This window comes from Chaetodon trifascialis, chromosome 19 (genome assembly GCF_039877785.1).
Source record: "Chaetodon trifascialis isolate fChaTrf1 chromosome 19, fChaTrf1.hap1, whole genome shotgun sequence".
In the NCBI taxonomy this organism is placed as follows: domain Eukaryota; kingdom Metazoa; phylum Chordata; class Actinopteri; order Chaetodontiformes; family Chaetodontidae; genus Chaetodon; species Chaetodon trifascialis.
The window spans coordinates 19,280,383-19,306,239 of NC_092074.1; the positions used below are offsets into that span (position 1 = coordinate 19,280,383).

A 25,857-nucleotide genomic window follows, 5' to 3' on the forward strand; every position below is an offset into this window, starting at 1 on the left:
AAATGGTTTGGGGTTTACCTGTTGTCGGGAAAAGTGCTATTTTTGCGCTTGACATCGACGTGAATTCTCCTGAGAAGTTGCGCTGCCCTTCGGTAAGTTAGTACAGAATGTATTAAGCTACTGTTTCACTTTATCTTGGAAATGTTAGCCTTCAGGAGTAGTTAGCTAGATTTGGACATTTAACGGTAGCGGTTCGTTCTACCAGAGTTGCTACTAGCAACAAGCATCTGTGACCTCATCACGTCATACGTGACTCCGTGATTTGGTCATTCGTGTCACCTGTTATGCGATTTTATTTTATTTTTTTCTTACTTGGTTTCCGGTTTGTGTTATCCCCATGGATGTGTAGATGTTTGTAGTCTATGTTATTATTTCCGCACACTGTACAAATTCTAGGTAACTTAATTAGGTGTCAGCCATCTTTGCTCAGCTTCGTTCTTCTCTGCTGAATGAACGTTACGCCCAGAGGTGGGGAAAGAAGTACTCAGAGTAGCAACACCACAGTGTAGATATCGTTACAAGTGCGACATGCATTCAAGATTTTACTTAAATTAAAGTACAGAAGTATTAACATCAAAATATACAAAAGTAAAAGTACAGAATAATGTATGTTATAGGATTGCGTTTATTGATACAATCATATGTCTATCACTTTCATGTCGCACGTGGTAAAGATGGGGTTAATCTTAATTATTTCAGTACTGCTGAGAAGCTTGAGAATTTATCCCCACAGATTAATAAAGTTGTATCATTTATCTCAATCTGCAAAGTAAATAATAACTAAAGTTATTACATAAATGTAGTTAAGTAATCTAAGGAGGGTTGAATCTAGTAGCGGAAGTAGTGGTAGTAGTACTAAACTTCATTTATAGAGCACCTTTTGTACAGGAATTTCAGCTGAAAGTACAATAAAGAAATCAGAAGTACCAAATGAGTGCTTCACATAAGAAGTAGAAGTGGAAAGTTGCAGAAAATGAAAACACTCAACTGAAGTACCTCAAAACTGTACTTAAATACAGTACTTGAGTAAATGGTACGTTGTGATTGGCTTTAAAGACCAACGCAATAAACATATCTGCTTCCTATTATGAAACGTGCCAAAGCTATTGACTCTACAATAATAAAGGATGCAAGCAGTAAATGTGCAGCTTTTACTGGATGGATAAATATACCAGTTCTGATCCATTATCAGTGTAACTGATTATTTTCTGTTGATCACCTGAGAAGCAGTGAAATGGGCCAGTGTAAAAGACAAACTGCTTCAAACACATGGATGATTTTGGTGGCTGATCTTTAATTTTCCTCCCTGCTTGGCTTTACAAGAATTAAACAGCGTCTGCTTTCTCCTTGGTAAAGCCTGACAGAGTCATTACACCACAGCATGACTAAGTAATTTACCTAAATGTTCACTTCCCATAATGGCTTATCGTATATACACAGTAACACCCTGAGAATGGGAAAGAGCACAGTAATCAGTATTTCAAGGCCGTTAGGAACGGAGTCATGCCAGACTCATTTGCTAAGTACCATCTGATATATTGATTCTCATGTACATATTTAATACCCTCTCCTTCAAATCATCTGGAAAATGAGACAGAGATTGTGCTCCATATGCTTTACATTTACTTCATAACAGTCAGCAAATATGATGTACACTGTGTTGCATAATATGTGACAGTTAGGAGGAAAAAACACAAGGCACACCATTGATCCATCCAGGAGTGTTATTCTGAAAAAACCAAAGGTGGAGCAATACAACGTGGTGCATGTCGACAGTCCGGTGCATCGTGTGAGTTACATGAAGAGATGATAATACACGACAGCTTTGCTCAACAGCAGTGCTTGTGGACACTCTGAAATCAAAACTGATTTCAGGACATTTCCTCGTGTCAATACCCTTCAAATTAATGGATGTTAGAGATCAAACCCAGAGAAAACAGAGCAGCACACCCAAACCACAAAGTGAGTTTTCTGCCAACGTGTGGGTTTCCAGATCCTTCAGATACCTTTGGTAAGCAGCATTTAATGATAATACACAGTCTGTGCATGGTTGTATCTTTTAACAGCACAAACGTTTTAAGCTCTACACTAAGGCTCGAATCTTCTGCATTAAAAGCAAAAAAAAAAAAAGGCTAATGAATAGCTTAAGCAAACGAGAAGCAGACACTATCACTTGAAAGTGCTTGCACTCTGCACACTCTTCAAGACAAAACATTTGACTCATGTGCACAAGGTGACAGCACCAGTGGATGCCTATTTCAAGACTGCCATAATTTAAAGTTCAGAGACATATGTGACGAGCTAATTGATAGTCAGAAGGGCTGAGGGAAGAGTGTTGAGCTACGGTGAGGTGAAAGCTTAATTTACTATCCAGAGGGAGTCCACGCTGAAATAAATGGATTCTTTAATACCCATTTGCACAATGTGTGGTGAGGTGGAAAAATTGAAATGTCTTACTATTAGCTTAATATTTCCCTACAATACAGTACCTGACATGGACTTTTAAACTAAACGCTGCACACGCTATAAATGCAGCTTTTATGGCAATCGAGGAATGGGCGTCACTTCAAGTGAAAGTGCCAAAGTTCACCCCTTTCGTTTGGCAGTCTGTCATGCACACTGACAACATGATGGATGTACAAACTGATGGACCTACCCATTTGTCATGGTCAGCACTCTAGTAACACACAAATACAAATGAAAAGAATGTGTTATTGGGCTGTATGGAAGTCAATCTGAGAGCAACAGCAGAGAGAAATGGGTCCTTGCAGTGGTAGAGGAGGAGGAGGGTGATTTATTAGCCTTGCTACCAGAGAGTTTGTATTCTAGCCAACATCATGTTGTCTTGCCAAACAAGGCCAGCCAACAATGTTGCACTGTTGAGTACAAAACAAATCTGCTACCCAGGCTAATAACAATGCAGGCCTGAATCACCAGTGGAGAAGACCCAAGCAGTACACAAAATAAGACACTTAAGAAACCATCTGTGCCAGAAGGCTATGCTGTGCATGAAAGTACAGTGGTAGCCAGAGACAGCAAGCACAACACACAGTTCGGGCTATCTTGCATCAGCGGTGTGGGATTTTGTACTCAATTCATCTTGCAAATAGCACCGTAACTGTGTGTAGTGTGCAGGTTTCTCTGGATGCTGCAGCTGCACTGCACAATGAGTCATGCTACCATAGCTTTGCCATCTCTGTTCCTACTGTAGTGGTCTGTCAAGTAATGACTAATAATGCTTGGGCCCATCAATTCAGGAATGCTTTCAAAATCAACAGAGACCACTTTTATCCAATAGGAACAGTGATGAAAAAAAAACAAAAAAACACCAACACTAACAAGCTATTTCTAGTATGTGGTGGTTTGTTTGACTAAATTTAATCATCTATTTGAGAGTTAAGCACTGTTTTCTCTTAGTTTTTCCCCAAAACATATTAGGCTTAACATTTCATCCAGACAGGGGGTGATGCCATCCCCTCCCACCTCCTTACTGCCCCCTCTGGACCTAGAAGTGCTGGGTGATGAGATTAAATGACACATGAAATGACTGTTAGAGCGCAGCAGCATGGGTGAATATGTGCATCTGACAGGGGCTTCCAGACCACACGTAGCCCACCGGTGTGGCTTTACTGCTGTCGATGACAACCCCGTGGCACTACAGAGTGTCTGCCCAATCAAAGATTACTTACCTGCTCTAATAAACATGCCAAGTGAGCTGGAGCGGAGCCGGGAGGAAGAGGGCTCGCACTGTTTAGCTTACATCAAGAGAGCGGATGTTGAGGAGAAAGGAGGCTGTGGATGCAGCACAGCGCTCACAAATAGTTTCCCTCCTTTCTTTGACCCCCCGACGGCCTTTCATTATCAGAGCCCTCTGATCTCTTTTTGCAAAACAGGAATGTGTTACAGAGAATGAGAAGCGACAGCCTCTATTTAGAATTCAATTGCAGTTCTTGGTGTTAAAGCAGTCAGAGCATTGGTAGGTGCGGTCTGTCTGCTTCCTCTTAATGCTGTTGGGATTTGACTCAACAAATCTATTGATTTTTTACATCAGTCAAAATATGAAATTAAGCATTTGTCAGTCTAAATATCGTAGCTCTGGCAACCTTGTTCAGTGCTGTGCTTAAAGGGAGCCTGTTTCTGTTATGAAACATGTCGTACTTAGCCATTACATTTATTACAGTAATGCAGTAGAGTTCTCAAAGCTGCACTCTATAACTTATTCTGATCGTCCTAAAATGTTCTGACTTTTCCATCCCTCAAAACAAAAGCCCCCCATATGTTGGAAAGCATTTTTTAATATATATTTTCCCTCACAGAGAAAATAAACTCTCAAATGTTGTCTATATTTCTTTGTGAGCGGATATTTTACACTTTGCTTTTGTAGTTTAGTTGAATTGAAGAATAGTTTGTAACTTCAAAGTTCTGAAAAGTTACATTTATTACAGAATAATTTGTAATGTGGCAAGCTGATATTTGGGTCAAGCAATGACTTAGAGTTAAGTGACTATTAATGCCAGGTTTCAGCATTTGAATTGAAACTACTGACTTGAAACATAGATGGGAGATGGTCGATGTTGCAATTAAATTATCTGAATAATAAATGTAACTTAACCACTTTGTCGTGCTTTACTTGATTGCCAGTCTGAGGTGCTGCTTCACAAAAATCTGACAGCATTTGAAAGCATCATTTTGGAAACAACAGGAAAAGCATTAATACTGAGCTTGGCCTTGATTGGGTGGCCTAAAAAAATACCTGAAGTGTTTCCAATGAGGTCAGTTTCCAGTATTTGAACTGAAAGGCTTCCTCTGAGCAGATTCAGTGCTTTTATATTTCCAGTGGTGTGAATGCTCTGCCAGTGAGGGGATTTCTTTTTCACTCAATAAATATCCCCTCAGCGATATTATGTTAACTGGAAAACAGTTGTGAAGAGCATTGCTCTGTTACACTCATCTTAGGCTCCAGCGCATATGAAGCAGTATCACAGGAATACGAGACATCTGACTGAAACTTCGAATGTAAAACACCTCAAGGACATTTTGTGCTCCTGGTAGACTACACATTGATTTGTGTACGTGAGTGTGCATGTGTGTGTGTTTGTGCATGGGTGTGTTGGTGCGCATGAGACAGAGAGCGGTGGGGTTTCGGTGAGGGGGAGGATGTACTCACCCCTTCGCTGTTCTGCCCAGTGTTAGCCAGCATCTCCTGCAGGGCCCGCACTGACAGGGACTGCTCCAACACAAAGTTACAGATACACAGGTCTGGAGGAACATACTGCAGGACGGAAGGAGAGAAGGGGACAAGTAGGAGAGACGGGAGAGTGTAGGAAGGAGGGGGGGACGAAGGGAAAGAAACATTAGTTGACGAGGCAATGACGAGGTGTTTCGGGCAAAAACAGGCTTCTCTCCTGGGTACGAAAACAATGTTCCAGCAGTTTATTCTCCTTGAAATTCCTTGACTCTATATTTGCTTTTACCTGTTCAGCCTCGAAGACATGCAGCTGCTGCCGCCGCCAACATCCCTCGTCTACAGAGCTCTGAACTGATTTTTGACATGATAGTGACACATAGTGAGACTCAACACGGCAAAAGCTGGAGGCAAACTTCTCCAAAAACTGACGCTGAAGAACTCAGAACTAAAGAGTCTTTATGATGCGTATTGGTGTTGTAAACATTGACATGCATCACGTCCAAGCAATCTGATGGACTGTGACATGCCGGCGGTGACCTAAATAAAAACTGCAGTGTCAGTTAAAGTAGCTCCCAACTGGGGCCTCTTATGACAAGTAAATAAATATATATTCAAACATTTTTGGAACTTTTTCTTTGAATCTTTCTTGAACTGACATCAGACTGATATTTCTGATTTATCAAACAGATACAAACAAACCAGCTGTGAATGTAGACAACTAGGCGTTGTCTCAAATTTTGTTTTGGTGTGTATACTGTACACACACGTTTGCAGGAACACTAATGCCAAATACACTGATTCTTATTTATGCTTTTCTATTCATCTTTATGCATCTTAAAGAAATGAATCACAACAGGGAAATGGCATACTGTGAAACGCTGATTTATTGAAACACATGTTCACACATGTAACAATTTATCTACATGGTTATCATATTAATAACACCGCAGTAATTGGTTACTGAATACATTGCAGGTCCTGAGGTGAGACTAGAGACTGACTGAAATGATTAAACTGCTCAGTGAGGAATGGTGCTCATAAATAATTCTGATGACTCCAACTTCTTTGCTGTCTGGGTGTGTTGCTAACGAGTGGCTTGGGATTATGAGGGCTGTCAAAAGGTGTGCAGCCCGCGGCTGCTATGACCAGTAATTAGTCTGGGCCCTGTTCCTCAGCACACTGGGCTGTTTGGCTCTCCTCTATAATAGGCTTCAGATCTGGGTTCACTCTCAGCAAACTGTTGAAGTCTGTCTTTAAACATGGCTGCCAGGATTCCATAAATTCAGTAATAAGTGATGATCATAAATTATTCAGTGATAAGATGTTGTCCACAGCAAGGCGGTGTAGTATGTAACTAAGATGAAAACGTAAGGGCGGCTGAAGTTCATTCAAAGAGCCAATGTAAAGAGAGAATACTGAAGAATTACATAATGCTGGTAAATTACCAGCAACTCACAAGCAGTTCAGAGGAGACCTGGGGAGCTGTTCATTACCTGCGTCTGCTTGTCAATTATGAAAAATTAATTTACTTTGTTACATGCTAGATGGCACTGTTGATTTCCATTACAGTGCTGACATGACATGCAAACAACAACATGTAAACGAATTAGGCACCCTCATATCAGTTCATATCCCTGACTTGATTTCCTTAAATGATCCTAATATTATTATTATATACATACTGGACTTACTGTTTATCTCTACTTCATATCAACATCCATCTTCACCTCAACACGTGCTCCCCACTCTCTCCAACGTAAAAGAGGAATAATTTAAGGTGCTGGGACTCTGCCCCGCTCAGTAACACAAGCGGCTGACCCTTGACCTCTGCAGTGAAGTGAGAAATGTGAGCAGAGGGGAGGGCTGCTGGGTGATAATGAGGATGGTGCTGCTCTGTAACTCAACACAAACATTCATGGCAATGTCCGGCACCACTGTGTTGCTGTGGACAAATATTGTCCGAGAGAAGTATTGGAAGAAGCGCTTAGAAAAGGCTAGTCGAGCTTCTCTCCACAAACCTTCAGACAGGGTCAGCTGAATATTTACTTCTGCCTGCAAGGGGATGCAACATGACATGACGCAGCTACACCTGTGGTGTCATACGACCTTCTTCAGTGATAATTCGCAACCTGCTTCAGACCTAACACGTCGTATGAATTATTCACCACCAATTTCCCAATTACCATACTTCTTCCAGGGTTGGGCAGACATACTGAACATTCTCCCTTGTCTGGAAATAGAAAAAGACTTTCTCAGTGGTCATGGTGACCTTTAGAAAGTCTGATTTTTTCCATGCTCCACAGAGGGCTTGATTCAATACAGTAACATAAGCTGTAAAAACTGATTCTTCAAAAGATCAAACACATTACATCATATGCAAACTGTAATAAAGAGATCAAATAGGGTGAAATAAAATTACTTATTCCATCTTCTCAAGGTCGTCTACTGTTGTAAATCCCATTAACTTCCTCTTGTTCACTGACAAACTGCATGTAAGCTGAAGAGAGTCCTTTTAAAATGTTTGCTAGAACTATGTCACATTAAAGGATAAGTCTGCTGATATTCTGTATTTTTATTTTTGTCAACAAATCCCATGAAAAGACCAAAACCAACAATGACCGATCCTACTAACAAGTCACTTCTATGGAGCTTCTGCTGTGCTGTGCAACATGTTCCCTCATTATGCTGAACATGAGCTCGGTAGTTTATTTTGAGTCAGTCCCAAACACACTGTCCTGAAAATATTCACAAGTGCACAGTGTGTATTAATCCATGAGTGAAAGTAGTCCCCAACAAATTCACCATTTACTCCTGTTTGAGTAACAGTCGCTAAAAACTTCAGTGCCCAGCTGGTTTAGGGAGCTCTTTTATTGATCTGTTCTTAAAGATTTACATGTTCAGGGGGAACAAATGGGCTTCTGGCTTCAGACAGTCTGAGGAAGTCAGAAAGTATAGAGAAAGGAAGCTTTTCAGGGAATTTGTTGAACAGAAAAAAATATGGAGTATCACCAGCCTCATTTTTTAATGCAATCAAGTGGTGTTAATATGAACTTCCCATATCAAAAAAGTTAAGGTTAACGAAGAGGATGTTAATTATGTTTTTCAAACTGAATAATCTAATCTTTAAATGAATGATGCCACTGGCCAAAGCTTGCAATATGTCATGGTTTTACATATGTGGTGTAACACCTCCAGACGTCTTTAATCGGACCTTATGTTTCACTCCGCCTTATTTCTCTCTACCAGCCCCGGCAGGCTGCCAGGCTTCGTTAGAGTCTTGGAAATGAGGTGCCAACACCTGAGATCAGCCAGCTGACGACAGCCCCTCCCCTCCTGCCAAACCACAGCCGTCACCCTCGACACTCAGCCACATTTCACACCCAAGGAGGTCCGAAGCATTGTCAGCGGAGCGAAGGTGAGAGGAGAGAGGTGCTTGTGATGGGCAAGAGCTCTGCAGAGGTGGGTGAGCAGAAGCAGGCCCTCACATCCCCAAAGTGTTACTGCTCAGTGGTCCAATTAAATCAGGCTTTACTCGATATGCACAGCTCATAAAAAACATGATGATAATGTGAAAAACTTGATCACGTGATTATCACTCTGACATGTAAAGTGAGAGTCAAGCCAAAAATAAATCAGTAACAGCGTCATCAGTATACATTTACTGGCTGCATTGTCTATCCCACGTATGTGCCCGACTGACTGTCAACAAACTTGCTCTCATCATTGAAACGTCTCAGAAATATCAGTGAAAATGTTGTGACTCATGATGCACATAATGATACACAACAATTATGCTCCTGTGAAGAAGCATATTCTTCAGAGCCAACACGATCTCTTTCATTTCAGCATGTCTTTCTGAAGCACATCTTGTCAAAAAGAAGATTCATGAGAGGTGCAGCAGAGCACTGACAGCTCTGTTGTGTTGCCACACACCGCAGGCAGCAAAATGCAAATTTTAAACGCACAGTCACAATGAGCAACTTCACTCCAACACGAGAAAAGCGGTCAAAACCATCCTTTATATGTCATATCTGATGTTGTTTTGTCTGCCCAGCCCCGTGACCATCCCCTGGGATGCACCAGAGCAGAAACAGGCACATGATCCATAACTGGCCTCATGAAAACTGTCAGTTGTATTTGCTGGGATTCTGGCCAAGCTGGAAGGACCAAAGCTGGGAGCTGAACCCGGATCCCCGCAGAGGTGGGGGCTTATTTCTCCTCCGCACCACCGAGGCACCCATTTTGAGATTGTTTTCATCTAAGTTGTCGTCCTTTGCACCATAGGCCCTGAGCAGAATGTGCACTTTCAAATTCATCCCCATTATTTGACAGGAAAGCTCATCCCAATAAGAGCATTTGGGAGGGAAAGGGAGGTTAAACAAATGAGTTTCAGGGCATTTCTCTGATTTACACTCTGTCTGTAAAAGAGACTGCCAAGAAGAAAAAACTGGACTGCAGACTTTTTTGGAAGCAACAGTATTTTGTGCATAAATTGAACTAAGCAGAAGAAAGTTTTTGTCAAAGGAGGATAGGTCCTAAATGAATTGTTCCAGGATCCAATTTCTGGATGATGTAATTAATTTCTGGAGAGGGGACGCAAACATGACAGGAAAACAGAGATACGAGTGCAGCTCTATCTGCTGGTTATGTGGATTAAACAATGAATGAGAACATGTCTGCTGTTCACAAAATTAAATGTCTGAATATTCATATCTGGGCTAATTTCAAGAAGCTGAGTAAGATGCACTCAGTTAATTACTTTTCAGGAATGTCTCCGCTGAATACTGGATTTGTTAAATCTTCAGTCCGTCATTTCAGAAGCGGCTTTCCTTTATCGCCCTGCTGGATGTCCACTGACAGAAGGGGTGCTTGAACCGCAGGGGGCACTTCTGCAGTTGCCAGGGGATACATGGAAAGATTGAAGAGTGGTTCAACTAATTAGTGGTTCAAATGAAGATTTAGAGCATGATGGGTGGGCACTGGAGCTCATCCAGCCGAGCTATGGGGGTACAGAAGAAAGACGATGTTGGGAACCACTGAGCTAACATAAAAATGAAGAGAAAGAAAGGCAAATGTCTCCAGAGTACTTCCCCAACTTCAAGGCCAATCACATCCCTCTTAAAAAGGCTGATTCATTCTCCCTTAAGCCACTGTTAAATTGTTTAGATGATGTCAAGGCCTGGATGGCTCTAAACTTTTTAAATTTTAACGAAAACAGACTGAAGTGATGGTCTTTGGTGGCACCTCGGTGACCCCCCCAGTCCATCTGGGTTCCTTGGCACAGTACGCCAAACCTATTGTCAATGATCTGGGGGTAAAAGTGGATGCGGATCTTAAGTTTGACAGCCAGATTAAAGCTGTGGTGAGAACGAGCTTCTTCCAGTTAAGGAAGCTGGCAAAAATAAACCCTTTTCTCCAGAGACAGCACTTTGTGACCACACGACTGGATTACTGTAATGCACTTTGTCGGGGGGTTAGTGGGTCCTCCATCGCACGTCTTCAACTGGTACAGAACGCAGCTGCATGTATTTTAACTGGCACAAGGAAGTTTGAGCACATTTCATTTCATTTTATTTGCTTTGAAATCTCTAAATGGTCTCGCCCCGTCGTACCTCTCTGAGCTTCTGCACCCCTGCACACCCAGCCGATCTGTCAGGTCAGGAGACCAGCTGCTCCTGAGGGTTCCCAAAACTAGGCTGAAGCTCAGAGGGGATCGAGCGTTTTCTGCAGCAGCCCCAAAATTGTGGAACGAACTGCCGCTGCACATTAGGCAGGCTTCTCCACCGTCTAATTTTAAAACTCTTCTTAAAACGCACCTCTTTTCCTTTGGCTTTTCACACCACTTCGTTTGTTGATTTTATGTGCACAGATATTTTATCATTTTATCTTCTTATCTTTTTAATCTTTTTATTTATTGTGTTTATTTTACTGTACAACACTTTGGAAACCTTTGAGTTCATTTAAAATCCTGTTTTATACATAAAATGGATTGGATTGGATTGGATATACCACGTCGCTGCTGCAGCTTCCTGTCTCATCTTCATAACATCTACAGCTGCCCGACATGCTGTGTGCCACCCTCACCTTAGCTTCAGACGTGGGTTCCAGGTAACACAGACGGTTTCCGAGTCCCTCAGCGGCCAGGCAGAACTTGCGATGCTCCTTCTGGATGGTGGCCACACACTGGAGCACCACCTCGTCATCCTGCCAGAAGAGAGAGTAGCGTTAAAGCCAAAAATGTCTGACAGCGACCTCTCCAACGCGAACAAGACCAGACAAGAAGAACTGATCTATACTGGCTCGGTTTTGTTGCTTCTCCTGCCACCCTCATTGGAACGAACATATTCGACTGTAAGGTTTTTAAACTGACACCCAGATATGCACCTCTGACTTGTGGAGGTCACTGCCTTCACATTGGTCATGTTTTCAAGCGAAATAAGACCCCCAAGTTACAAGATAGCCACACAGAGAGGGCATTTTTAATTTCATGAGACTGTTGAGGAAATCCACCATTTCAGCAGCAGAAAAGAAAACAACAAAAATACATCAGATCTTACAGCAGCGGCAGCAAAGCAGCTTTGAGTTATATCATTTCTAAACACTTGACGCAGCCTTTGGTATCTCTGTGGGAGACAGGAAACCTCGATTCAATCAGTGCAACCAATAAATGAACATCTGTATCTGTCAGGGTCGAGAGGGTCGGGCTCTATTTGGCAACACGCACACAGATATTGATTTGTTTGTGTACCGCGTGTGTGTGAGTGTGTGTGCACGTCTCCTGCCAGCTCACGTCCCACACTAATCTGAGCTGATGGTTGCCATGGTTCTGGCTCCCACCTCCTTCACAGCAGTATTAATTCAATAGATTTAGATACAGGCTGCACAGCTCCCACAGACTCGGGAGGCGAGATAACAGACCCTGACAATATTTCAAACAAAGGCACTCTGAACCCGAAACTAGAGAATCTGATGTGATTGCAAAGTGAAAGTCCCTGCATGGTCAGAAGAAAATCGTTTAAGAGGGTTTTTCAGTTTTTGAATGCACCCTATTATACCGTCTTTTCTGCACTAGAAAGCCTTTCCCACCATCTCCTGCATCCAACAAAGAGGAAAATTGTGCTTCTAATTTGTGATTCTTGTAATTCGCTCTGCTGTACAGATGGAAATTAGACTGAAGCAGGAGAAAAGGTGTCAGAACAATTTTCTGGGAATCGGGACAGGTTTTTCTGCTCAGTCAGCAGATGTAAGAGTTCAAATAGACACTGCAGGAGGCCTAAAGTTAAGCTCTTTGCTTCATATTTAGTGCGAGCTGCTCCATTATGTGTCAGTTTACATATGTGGGAGGTACTGTCTTCTCACACATTGAAGTCATTAACCAAGCAGTATGAAGATGTTCTTGTGAAATCTTACACGACAGATTATTATCTTAAGGCTTGAATTATAATATAATAATATAACATATGATGATGTACAGATGAAGTCATTTCTGCTTCAGAGATGTGACCAATATTATCCCACGGAAACTCAGCTGAAAGGGAAGATGTGACTGAAATCGATGAGTAAAACAAAGGGGCCTCTGATTTAATTAGCGCAGAAGCTAATTAGAGCGCATCCCACAAAAAGGCAAAGAGTCCGAGTCTTTGGGATTGATCGGCTGCCATATTCAAGATTTACTGCGGTGACTTTATGTTGCTTTAAATTAAAAATCTATCTTCTTCACAGTCGAGTTAAATGTCACGGTGAGCCCAGCTGGCACAGCAGTCCATACAGGCAGCGTTGTAAATACCCCACAACTCGACTTTGGGCTTCAGGGAGGTGATTACCGAGAGCAGAAAGCATCAACTTTGGCTCCAAATTACTGCTGCAGCTTTCCGGCTAGCGATAGAGGAAACACAGCTTGTTGTTTCAGGCAACAGGCAGGGAAACTCAATGCGACCGCAGGATGACCAAAGACTTGTCACCTCTTTAAAATCGAGTAAATGCACCTCTTTCTTTTCAGCTGTTTGAAATTCTGGTGGCGTTATGAAACCAACGGGGCCTGGCACCATCAGTGGCATGCTGCATCGACGTGCATGTAGCCTGCCTTGTTTTGAAGGCTCACGAAACTGGCAACAGGTGATTTTAGTGCCAAATTTTTCTAGAAATGTGACCAGTTTCAAAATATGAGCACTGAAATGCTACACTGAAAGCCATGTATTGGTGCACAGTCATGCATACTTGAATTTGATCAAAATTGACATTGAAAATGCACAGAAATTGATTTTTGCTCAGTGCAGCTTCAGAAGCAGGAGCGGTTAGAGTTGCACTGGGATCAAAACACTACATAGACTGGGTGCCGTCCAGTTATCTGAGCAGTGTGAAGCAATGGGAGGAAGAGCAGAATGGATGATAACGCCAACATCGCTCTAAATAAATACACCCACAGGACACTCTGGCGAGGGGACGGTTTAATGTCAAGAATGGACACATAATGGCATTCTCTCATAAAAATCCAATCGCTATGATCAGATCTCAAAAAGTGATGAAACAGCCATGTGCGACGCTTTCCCAGGACGCTTTCTGTCTCTCTCTCTGCACCCCTGACTTGATCCCCAGCCAGAGAATCTGGTGAATCTGAGGCAAAGTGATCCTTGCAGCAGCAGTGTGACCATCTGCTAGACAGCTAAAGAACAGCATCAGTACTATGTATAGGGCCCTGGCCTGCAGCGGGAGGAGGCAAGAGAGGGGTTGGGTGGCTGCTTTACCCAGCTTCCAAGTGTACAGCGGGAACTTGACCCTGCCCTCTCCCAACTCGACCCCACCCGTCCTCACTACCCCTCCATATCCCCCCGGATCCTGCAGGTCTGACACTTCTCCGCTCCAGCAAACAAAAGACTGTTTGTCTCTCTGGTTGTGTCTTAAGCTGGAGGACGACCTGCACTGCTGGACGTGTCTCTTCAGCAGACCCTTCCCACTCTTCTCTTGCAATCTTTCTTCTTCATGCACTTGGTCCACTAAGAGGCCCGTCTGTGTGTGCCATAACAGACAGCAACAGGTGTGCGCGTGTGTGTTGTTTGCGTGGACCAACGCATCCACCAACCGAAACCCGAGAACTACAGATGCTCCGGCGTGCCAAATAAACTCCCACCACTCACCCGGCGCTGCCACCAATGTGAACTTGAGAAAAGGTGAATCTGTTCAATCCCTCAGCGCTGCTATTTTGACCCGCATGCTTTGCACATGCTCAGTGGAGACCAACAGGCAGACTTTAAGAAGGGGGGGGGGAGACAGATGGCCGGGGGTTAAAATCTGAGGAGAATTAAGAAACTTCCAGCACGTTTGTCTCCTTGTTCACACTGTCTCAGCGTGTAGTCTGTCTAAATTGCTCTGACCGCTCCGGCGTCGTGTTTCTCATAAATGTCAGGCAGGGCGCTAAGTACAGATTGAGCTACGCGTTTTACTGAAGCTTAGCTAACAACATGGAGACCAAAGTAGATACAGTGTAGATGTGTGAGAAGTACAACCTGAGAAGCCTGATAAGGGCTGATGTTGGTGTCGCTCAAAGCCCCGTTTCTTGAAGCCAAATGTTAGTTTCTGATATGAAATATATGAATTTCCTTAAAGCTTGAATCCAAAAATTGGGAGATTTGTACTTTTTTGGGTCACGCGCTGGTAAAGTATCACAACTAACACAGATCTGAAGAATCTCTGCACTCAAGTGATCTGTCAACCACGAGCACCTGACTATAAATAATTAAGTTTCTGTTCACAATGTTCCAACCTTATGTTGAATTTTTAAAGCCTTACAGAGCCGTGGGAAATGGGAGGAATAGTGACAAGTGTGGAAGAAATGATTAAAGGCAGCAGAGAAGCTGACAAAGAGCAGTGGCAGTGAAAAATAGAACAAAACAGAAAGAGATGAGGACGTGAACAAGGGACAGGGAGACAGAAAGGACGACTAAGAAACCGGCTTTTTAGCATTTTAGCTACAGTCACAGTGTTTCTCCTTCACGTCCAGGCTACGGCCGGTTTGGCCCCGGTTTGTCGCTGCTGCGTCCGTTAATCCGAGCTGATGCAAAGTCAATACAGTCAGCTACAGTGGTTGCACCTGCAGCTACTTCACACAACCCAATCAGAGGCAGGGATGAAACACATCTCAAACACACACACACGGCAGATTATGTCCTTTCACTTCAAAGTTTAAACCCACAGCACCACAAAAACAAAGCAGCTACTCAGTTCAGTGTTTGAGCAGCAGGAGCAGGTCCGCTCGTCTGCCTTTCCACCTATTTTCCACAAAAGCCACACTGCTTTCCGTCATAACTGTTTGATGAGTTTTTTAAATGAACCTAGATCCACGTCTCTTAACCAAACAGACATTCACCTCCAAAAATGAAGCTGCAGCGTGCAGCTGTGTGTGCTGCCTCAGCAGGAAATGGCAGGATTTGGACCATTCTGTGTATTCATTTTGTTTTATTTTATATTAACAAAAGGCTTCACGGGGCACTCATGTACCCCATTACAGGATATGCAATGACATTAACGTGTGTTTTTCCAGGATGCAAATGAGACACATTAGGAGCCGCTCAGATAGAGAACAGAGGACATAAGCAGTCTCGTTCAGAGGTGGTAAAGCCACGTAAAATCAATATATGTCCTGCAGGATAGATTTAATGAAAGTTGGCAGATGTCTACTTGCCTCTAAAAAACTAAAATTCTGGGGATCATTCGAGACAAATGTCCTCCTTGCTCTGTCTTAATAGCTACTTCAAGGACAGACTCGCCAATGATTAGATTATTCAATAAACTGGAAGCATGAGGACAGCACTCACAGAAACGTACGCCTTAATATGTCATCTTAGCTTTTAAAACATTATTATTCCATTATTATTAAGCAGTCACATCATGCTTATACCAAAATGTCCACTTAATATGTCCACTTATTTTTTGACTTTCTGCAAAGATATTTCGACATCTTAAAAACTGTCTTCAGTCCACTCTTCGTTCTGAGCTCAGGGGGTACACATCTGTCACCGAAGATGCATTTAAACATTATGTTATCACTGTTACACATAATGTGCAGACATATGAGCACACAGAATGCATGTAGGCATGCACATGCAAGTGTGTGTGCATGTCTGGGACAGCATCACGGGTCACAGTGAATAATGCGACGCACACTTGAGCTCTGTATTTAAAAAAATGAAATAAAATTCCGCAGTCAAGCAAGTTTTGCCCCACAGTACACTGCCACGGATCACAGACCCCAAGATTTATATGGTGTTCCTACAACAAATTGGATTTTCTTGGCTTAGTTTGTATGCATATTGCTTTAGAGCGGCTTCAAATAATAGGGGCCTCCATGCGTGCAAGGCCGAGGCATCCACCTCAGCAGAAGTGGTGAGAAATGGGGGGCCTCAAGTCAGGGACGAAGCTGGAGCCTCTCTAAAGTCCATCATCCTGTCTGATGAGACAGAGCAGACAGGCAAGAGAGTGTGTGTGGGTGTGTGGGTGTGTGGGTGTGTGGGTGTGTGGGTGTGTGGGTGTGTGTGTGTGTGTGTGTGTGTGTGTTTGTGTGTGTGTGGGGGGGGGGGGGGCGACAGATGAGATCAGGTGAAGTGGTGAAGTGAGGACATTCGCCTAAAGCTTTCGTTTCTCCCTCTGAGTTCTCATCTCTTGGCCCGAGCCTACAGGTGTTTTACCCTCCATCCTGTCAGTTCTCTGTGTGTCAATTCTGATGCAAACTTCAGATTATTTTTGCCCTAATGCAACAACATACGGCCGCAACGTGATACAGCAAAATCTTTTCCTCTGTCATAAATTCACAGAGGTCAAATTTTCATTCCTCTGACAGGCTGAATAGCTGTGGGTCAAGAGAGGACTCGACACGGGATAGATTTAATGAGCATTTAAGTGTTTCACAACACTACAACAGCAGTCAGTGAAAAGGTAAACCTCCCTCCCTACAAGGCCTGGAACTGCTTTCCAGATCCATCAAGTTACAAGATGTCATCACTAGACTGCAGCTGCCACCGTTGGGTGCACACGGCAAATAGGAAATGGTGTTTCTCGAATGTTGATGGGCTTCCCGAGAGAATAAACACGGGTGACTCAAAAAGACAACTAAAATCATGTTTACCTGAAGTGAAACATGTCATATCTTGTCAGAAAATGAGTTAAACGGGATCTGTATTCAAACAATGGATTATTTCTGAGCGGCAATCATTCAAAATCAGGCTTGGAAGTGACTGAATGGCACTGCGCCAGCAGAGCTCTCCAGTGACGACATACGAAGGCTTAAGTGCTCAGCAAACGTAAAAAAAAAAACCCTGAAAAGCTTGTCTTCAAATCTTAAAGCAGCTATAACCGATATTCTTACAATAACAATGTGTTCAAATGACAACGTGAAGCCAATCTGCAGCTCCCCTCGGCTTTATGGGGATTCATTTTGAGTTTCAGCTGTACGCTATCTGCTTGGCACCAGGCAGCAGACAGACACATTTAGAGACCAGCTGGTGAACACAGAGCAGCATTTAGCAGCTAAAGAGTCAAATATTTCCCTCAGGAGTTGGTGGGGACCAAAAACAGAGCGACAAGAGCGGAAATATTGGACTTACATTTGGAAAATCGACAGAAAGCCGACTTGAAAGATCATGTTGCCGTAACTTTTGCACGTGTAAATAAGCAACTATTTGCTCACACGTTAACCACATCAACGTAAAGGAGCAGGGTGTAGGATTTAGTGGGCAACCAACCTCACAAGCATGTCGGACAAACATGAAAGTCCCTCTTTAGAGTGGCCAAAAAAGTGGCCAAAAAAATTATGGCAGGTTTAAGTGTTTCTTACATTCAATTTTCATGACTAAATAAGAAACTATCTAAGTTTTAAAGAAAAAACTATTTTAGGTAGAATTTATTAAGAGTGCAAAACTCAAAAAAACGGCGTATCTGCCTCTTCAGGACTGTGTGGGTATGACATGACCTCTGATTGGTACACATCACTGACTGACATCACCTTTTTCCATTTGAGCCCCGCCTCCTTCAAACGAGCAGAAAGAGCACAAAGCAAACGAAATGCGGAAATTCTCATGTGAAACAACAAAGACTGTTCAAACTTTGGCAGAAAATAGCGTCCATGCAGGATCCCATTACACACAGCGAGAGGCTGATTGAGGACGGGCATTATGAGGGCCTCTCAGGTGGATTAATAAAGGCTACAAACAATGCTAAAAGGTCTGAAGGAAACCATTACAGCCGCAGAGCTGACAACAAACTGAACCGTGGTGGCATTAAATGAACCGAGTGACCTGTGGGACGCTGAAAACAGTAAGAGGCTCACTGTCTGCACCTTTTTCACTGCTCGCTTGACTAATGAAGGTAATTATTTGGGTTGAGAGTCCGCTCACGCTGCTGCAGCTCCTGCTGGACCTCTCCTGCTAACTGTGCTCGGACCACCGCAGAAACACACTGCACAATCACTCCTGCTGAAGCCAAAATATCGACATCAAGTTAGATTCAGTTGTATTTTTGGTTAAGGTCTGAAACTTGATGCACAGAGTATGAAGTGATACTGTTGAGTAAGAGCCAATAACTCAAACGAGGTATTGATTCTGATTGTGCAATGTTTGTGAATTAAAACTGTTTCATTTGTGAGACTTGTGAAAACAGGCCACAGATACAGTCAAGAAAACAAAGGCCAAGTGGAAAAATATGTAATAACAGGTCACTTACATGCTCAATATTGCAGGCTAATAGATGGTTTTACAGTTAAAGAGTTATAATAAATCAATATGAAGTATTTTAGGAATGAACGCTTACGTAACACAAACCTGAGGCCACACACTAAAATGACAAAGAGCCTCGCCTCACCACTTTCATAATTCATGGGTGTTTCATAAGCTCTGCAACACCAGTTCAAGGTTGAAGATGCACAATAATGCAAAGAGAAGACAGAACTTCAGAGGAGGACTGAGTGATATTGACCTTTTCTGCGCGCAAAGGCCAGTTTTCAAACTAAAAAACTGGCACTCTAATGCGACTCCGAACGAGCTCGTCCTGCATGAAATGTTGATAAGAAATAATATCAGAAATGTCGGTTTGTTACTAAACAGGCTCAGTTCAACCAGTCACACCACCTCTACAAATTAAAAGCACGGAGGAGAGTGAGCGATGTGAGGTCCGGCCACCTTTGCATCAAGGTTGCGTAAATGATGGGAATAGCAGGCGGCTCGCTGTCCTTCAGTACTGATGACTGGAAAGCCGGAGCTGCCAAAGAGCACACTGTTGCTCTGCCATCACAGCCTGCTCAATCAATACGGAGGAAATCCTTCCCATTCAATTTAAATCAAGCTGAGGGAGGGTCACTTGAGGCTGACGGCTGCACCTCTCTCTTTCTCTCGTTCCAGCTCTCACTGAAGAGCCAAACTTTGCAAGGGCATCAACTACTGCAATATGGTAAATTATTCCATTATTCCATTATCCGTTATTCCAGGTTGTGTCTGTATGAAGTCAGCAGAGTAGAACTATCAATCAGAGGAAGCCATAATGTGCAAACGTTTCTTCCTCTACAGTATAACTTCCTCAGAAAATTCTTCTCCTCAGACTCCTGAGTTTATATGAAGCTATTTTAGTAGGTTTTGGGAGACGTGAAGGTGGTTTTTGATCATCCATACTGAATTTTATCACCAGAAACATCACTGTTATTGAATGCAATGTGATATAATCAAGAATGAACCTTAAAGCTGAACTTTAAAGCCAAAATCTACAACTCCATGACAACTGCAAAAAACTGCTGATGAAATCATGTCAGCTACAAAATTAACCTTGAGCTGAGATTGTTTTGTCAACTTTGACAGTATGTATTTTTTTTCCTAAAATATTGTCTGGCTGAAATTAAACATCACTAAGCTCAGGCAGAGAAGAAAAACACATTTCCATAGAAGCTACCACTCGAAACTGACTCCCCTTTTTATTTCCACTGACACTTGACTCCGCTCTTGTCATATCTTGACAACTCTTCAACGAATTGCATCATACACAAGCTTGCACTCACTCCAAAACCTGCAATATGTTTGCTTTGAACTGTTTGAACATTAATTCTCAAACATTTAAATGCAGATTACTGCAGGTTAAAACCTCCAACCCGCCCTTCTCTGGCAATCTACGTGCATTACACAATTACTGGACATGTGATTCACAATGATGCCATCTGTTTAAACCTTAAGTATTAATGAATGAATTAATATCAACATCAAAACCCATTGCAAAACAACTGGGATCAATAATCACATTGTACCACATTTGGAGATTTAGTGCAACACTTGCATATCTCCATGTGAAAGCTCAGTGACGCAGTCCATTGACATATCAAGCTTTACAAAATGCTGTATATGACGGTGTGGTATCAAGCATTTTGTCTCTAAATGCTGCTTTATCCCTATAAAAATGGTGTTGAAGTGTCACTGGTCTTGTGCTGCCCTGACTCAAGCACCGGCCCTGGTGTGGTTTAGTGCCAGGGCAGCAGAGCTGTATGTGCTGTGGAAGCATCATCTTTAAAAAGGCTAAATTTAAACCCCCAGAGTCCACGCCTTGGTATGCAGAAGGCTTCCAGGACAACATAAACTCCAAATAAGCCCAGAGGAGCTGCCAGTGGGCTGCAGGCCTCGATCACCTGGTTTTACCTGGACGACTGAGCTCAAATAAGGCTTTTACTCTACAGATATAAACTTTAGAAAGAAGCCCTAACTAGCTTTTAGCTAAAGCCCACTTTGCAGCTGTAGCTAAGCCTGTTACACGTGTGCACTTTACAATGATAACAGTGGTTACCACAAGTAAGCAGTAATTTTAGAAATAATGGGTCCTTGATTTCAGACAGAGGTAAAAAAAAAAAAAAAGAAAAAAGCAGACTCATTTCTGGCTGACGACACTCGCTGGCAGATTTGATCAGCTGTGGTGAGCTAGCTAATTACACTTAATTCCATTAGTTGGTTGAAGAGGCTGTCTCCACCTGATTGTTGTAATATTTCCAGCCAACTCTACTCAAAAACACTGTAAAATGGTCTTAAACGTTCAGTTATTTGGAAACTTGTCCACTCTGGGCTACTGTAGAAACATGGCAGTGCAGCATTATATAGTCATTGACACTGATGAAAACATACTTATAGATATTATATTGCATTTCTGCCAATAGATGCTCTAAATCCTACACACTGGACCTTTAATATGCACTTGAAGGCCACATTCATGATGCGTAAAATCTAACTGAAACTCACCAAAATGTCAAATCAAACCTCTGCAGTCAACATGTGTCATCAAGCCTGACAACGTGAATCAGCAACAAGACTTTAAAGGACATGAAAAAGGAAGGAAAGGTTAGATCCTTCTCCATATATAGGCATAGGTCGATGTCGTTATTATGTGGATAACTTGACAACCTCTGACGCTATTTTACAAAAAACACACAACTTTTAGTTTATTCATTAGAAATAAATATGGTGACTTGTTTCACCCCTCTTAAGAACAAGGACATAGAAATTAAACCATTATTGTTATCTAGTGCTGTTATTTAATACTCTGCCACAATTAATCAAGGATCTGCCAAAACTAAAAAAGGCTAAACTTTTAAAAAATAAAATCCAAAGCTTGAAAGACCTAACATGCCACATGCCTGGTTTATGGTAGCTAAGCTATGACTCATTTTCAGTTAAATGACAAAGAGATCCTGCAGTTTCCACTGAAACATGACTCACCTGGCTAACCTGACACTGATGATGATGTACTCTAGTGTCATTTCAGCGAGGAAGAACGTTAATATTTCCTCTTTGTTTGGTTGTTCCACACAGCAACACACTCAATAAGTAATGATACAACAAATAAAACGGCTGACTGCACATCATTATCTGACGGCGCTGCAATTAGCACAAAGCGTTCTTATGATCACTGCCGTTCGCTTACTGAGCAAATGACTTGCAGATTTTCTGATCTGTGCGAAGCCAAAAGGATGTTCTGAGTCTCCAGCCAGCGGATCACTTTCCGTGGAAAACCGCTCGAGATAAATTCTGTTTTGTTATCCTCCGTGTACTGAAGAGTGACAATAAAACAGCATTGCTGTCATTTTCTTTCAGAATTAACTGGGTGGAGAGTTAATGAGCCGTCCAAAAACAGTAATTCCTAACCAGTGAGCAAAGACTTTCAACGAGTTTAACTGAAAGGTTTGTGTCTCCTTATCAGGACAGGGGGCAGCTTCAGTGTGGGTCAGCTGAGCCTCAGCAGAGCCTGGTGTCTTCATCTGACAGCGGAGGTGAAACATTTTCCTCCTCTCGGCTGTTTTTCACGGCCGTTTCCTTTGACAGAGACGCTCTCATCGCTGCCAGCTCTCCCAACGTTACACATCAACAGCAAGGTGAGACTGCGCCCGAGCTGAAACTGAACCACAATGTTTGGACGTCTGTCACCACCTGACAGCGGGATTCAGCAACAGGATCCTTTGACCATTTGAAATTCTTTAACACCTTCTTATCAATATCTGACTTGGGGGGAAAATTTTTCAGCAAACATAACAGCTGCAAATTCCACCACGTTGTCCTGAACTGAGGCGAAACGATGCAGCGAGCACGCCCGACACCCCTCCACAAAAGACCAACAGTTGTACTGAGGCTTATGCCATAATGCTGTAATGTAGTGCATTTGAGTTTTTTTTTTTTAGGGCTTCCTGTGAGTGCACTCAGCACTCTCAGCGGTCAGGTTTGATAACAAGGCTCTGCAGACCTCAGGGGAAGCCCCCTCCTCTCAAATCGCTGTTGTCATCAGATAACCAGGATGCCATTGTGACAGAAGAATCTGAGAGGCGTGGGTCAGCATATCACTGGCATCGCAAATAGTAGGAGCTGTTAAGTACAGGGTCCCCTCCCGCCTGCTAAGCCCTCAGGGGATTACATGCGTATTAATAATAATGTATATATCAACATCCCAAAGGCTGTGAGACTGTCATCCCAAATGGACATCAGCAAACAAACAAAGACAGCTGGTTAAAAGGACCACACCAGCGTGTTTGCAAGCTTAAGAATCAGTTCACCCGTTTTAGAAATGAAGATTGGTTTTACTACAGTCTGTGAAAGTCATTTCCTGTATCTGTGTCACATGGGTTTGGCCGCTGCGCTGCCTCTTTAGGAGAGCAGCAACAGGTGCCGCGTCCATTCACTCCAATGGGAGGCGTGATTACAGATCATGACCGATTCTTTTGCCCCGTAGTCAACAAAGTTTATTTTCTCCTGAAATGGGTCCAAGAGGTCCGGTAACACAGGTATCTCCGCCAAAGATGCTCTGTGACAATATCAAGCATATTAAGCCAGCAGATAAAAAGCTGCAAAGTGAATTCAGCTATAGTGTCGCATTGTTTTGACATCCATTCTCACGCCGTTTGCAACACCTCCAACTCCTGGGACTGCGCCCACTTAGGAGACGGGAAGTGTATTCCACACACATTGGTGCAGCTTGTGATGCATCATCTTTTGTTCCAGAGGATCTTTAGTGTGATGTCTCCTGTGGCTCTGAAAGGAGTTTCCCATAATCCTCTGGGTTATCTCAGTTTGGGACTCAGATTTTTAACACAAAGGCTGCATTACGATGCCTTTCAGACGTGGGGCTACTATGACAAAGCAAGTTAAGGGAAACGTAGGATCTAGGGTTTTAGGGGAATCTTCGCCTCTGCTTTATTTCCAGTGTACTTTTCTACAGTTCCAAGCAGCCATTGGCTTCCATTTATTCCTGTACAGCATGCAAATCTGGTAGCGCACTCTTGAAACGTGCTTGTGTTATGTAATCCATCACAGCTGAACTGCTGTTTGTTGACATTTTTGGTCAACATTTTTTATTCTGTTAATGCATTTTAAGTGTAGAGTAAATCTGCGGTGCTTGACCTCACTGCAACAATGCAACTTCATGTTCAAAGTGCGGACGAGCAGGTTATTCCACACAGAAATGAACGGAAACCAATGGCTGCCTGAGGGAATTACTGTAAATCCACATTTCTGAATCACAGCAGCATTGTTTGCAAGATGATTATTTGTACTGGAAAATAATTTGTAGTAGCTAAATTAAGAAAAACCACAGGTACAGTCCCCGCAATGCTGAATCTCACTAAATTTGTTATTTGGGCACAGCCCATTTCAACCAAGCTGTGTTTTATAAATCCATGGTGATTGAAAGTGGGGGCCCAGAGAACTCCATGGATCCTGGACAAGGTTCAAGGTCTTAAATAGGACTGGAAATGACATCAATTAGCGGATATTTGATGAACCAAAGCAAAGGTTGCACCTCTGCAGCTGCACCTCTCCATGAACAGAATTATTCGAGTTTAAACCAACAAAAAAAATCACTAGACTAATGACTAAAAATACAAATCTTACAGAGAAGCAGGTGGCATGAAAGCAGGCAGACACCCCTGCTGAGTGTCATAACTGAGTCTCACTGCTCTTCATGCAACACCTGGGTCATGAGGCAAGAGAAGAATACGTGCGCCAGCCTCCGCCATAGATACTCCCACCACACCAACACTCAAGCTGTCATATCATTTACAAGGAGAAGTGCTGGGCATAACCACACAGAGCAGGGACACCGTAAGCAATCTGCGTCAAACAACTAAAATAGTCATCGTGGAGGGTGGCTTACGTGTGAGCACAACTTGCTGAAACTCTTCTCCCCGGGGAGGAGAATGCATCCATACAAAGTAAAACAAATAGCAGGGCCGCTTATTGGAAAACCCGAGAGGAAATGAATGTTTTCGCACCATGCGTCCCCGAGAAAACAGATCAGAATGTGATGAAGGGTGGAAAATGACAGGGGGCATGTGTTATGAAATGGCAAGACAGTGTTCAGTCATTCTTGCCCTTGCACCAGCAGACCGGAGTCTCATTGAGATTCCTCACATCAGGAGTCCAGGTGCGCCGTGGCCGCGGGGCGCAGCGTGCAACCTGCGGCAACTTCCAAACAAAATCATCATTCGTGCACAATGGACCGTCCCCCCCCCACACCACCCCCCCACCCCCCACCCCCCCCCACACACACACACACGCACACACACGCACGCACACACAAACTTCCCCTATGATCGAACTTGGATCGCTCATTTGCTTAATTGACGCGCCGTCAGCCGCGTCTGAAAGCGTTAATTGGCGACAGGAGAGTGAAGCGCACGCAAGGAAGCGGCTCAGCTCGCACCGATGAAATTATCTTTACTTACAGTTCTCAAGAACTGGATCTCATCTTCCCCTTCTCCGCCCTCAGCCATGGCTGTGAAGGAGCCTGCTCAGACTCTGGAAGCCACCGCTGACTGCCGGCAGAAACACGACGCTGTGCCTCTCAAGCCGATATTAGCATAGAGCTCATCCACAGCCATATAGGGCAGCCCGGCCGAGCCCCCTCCTCCCTCCCTCTCTCGCCTCCTCTCCCACCTACCTACCCCCCCATCCACCCTTCCTCCTCCTCCTCACTCCTCCTCTTCCTCCCCCTTCTCCCTGCGCCCCGACGCCAGCAGCAGCAGCAGCAGCAGTGCGGACCAGCAGACGGACGGAGCCGGGGCATCGGAGGGCGAGCTCCCGGCGGCGGTGATGCTGCTGCTGCTGGCAGCTGTTGCTCCGCTGATGATGATGGGTGATGATGCTCAGGAGCTAAAACACCATCACTTTTTAAAA

General features: G+C 43.3%; 1 protein-coding gene across 1 annotated transcript in view; it reads right to left on the minus strand.

Annotated features, from left to right (window-relative positions):
* The window catches only part of ryr3 (ryanodine receptor 3), a 102,924-nt gene extending 77,379 nt beyond the window's left edge, over positions 1-25,545 (minus strand). The window contains exons 1-3 of the mRNA XM_070987224.1: positions 25,407-25,545; positions 11,273-11,392; positions 5,168-5,272 (exon numbers count right to left, since the gene is read on the minus strand). Coding sequence (XP_070843325.1) covers positions 5,168-5,272; positions 11,273-11,392; positions 25,407-25,454 — 273 coding nt within the window. The 5' untranslated portion in view covers positions 25,455-25,545. The remainder of the gene's footprint in view (positions 1-5,167; positions 5,273-11,272; positions 11,393-25,406) is intronic.
* Positions 25,546-25,857: the final 312 nt, after the last annotated feature.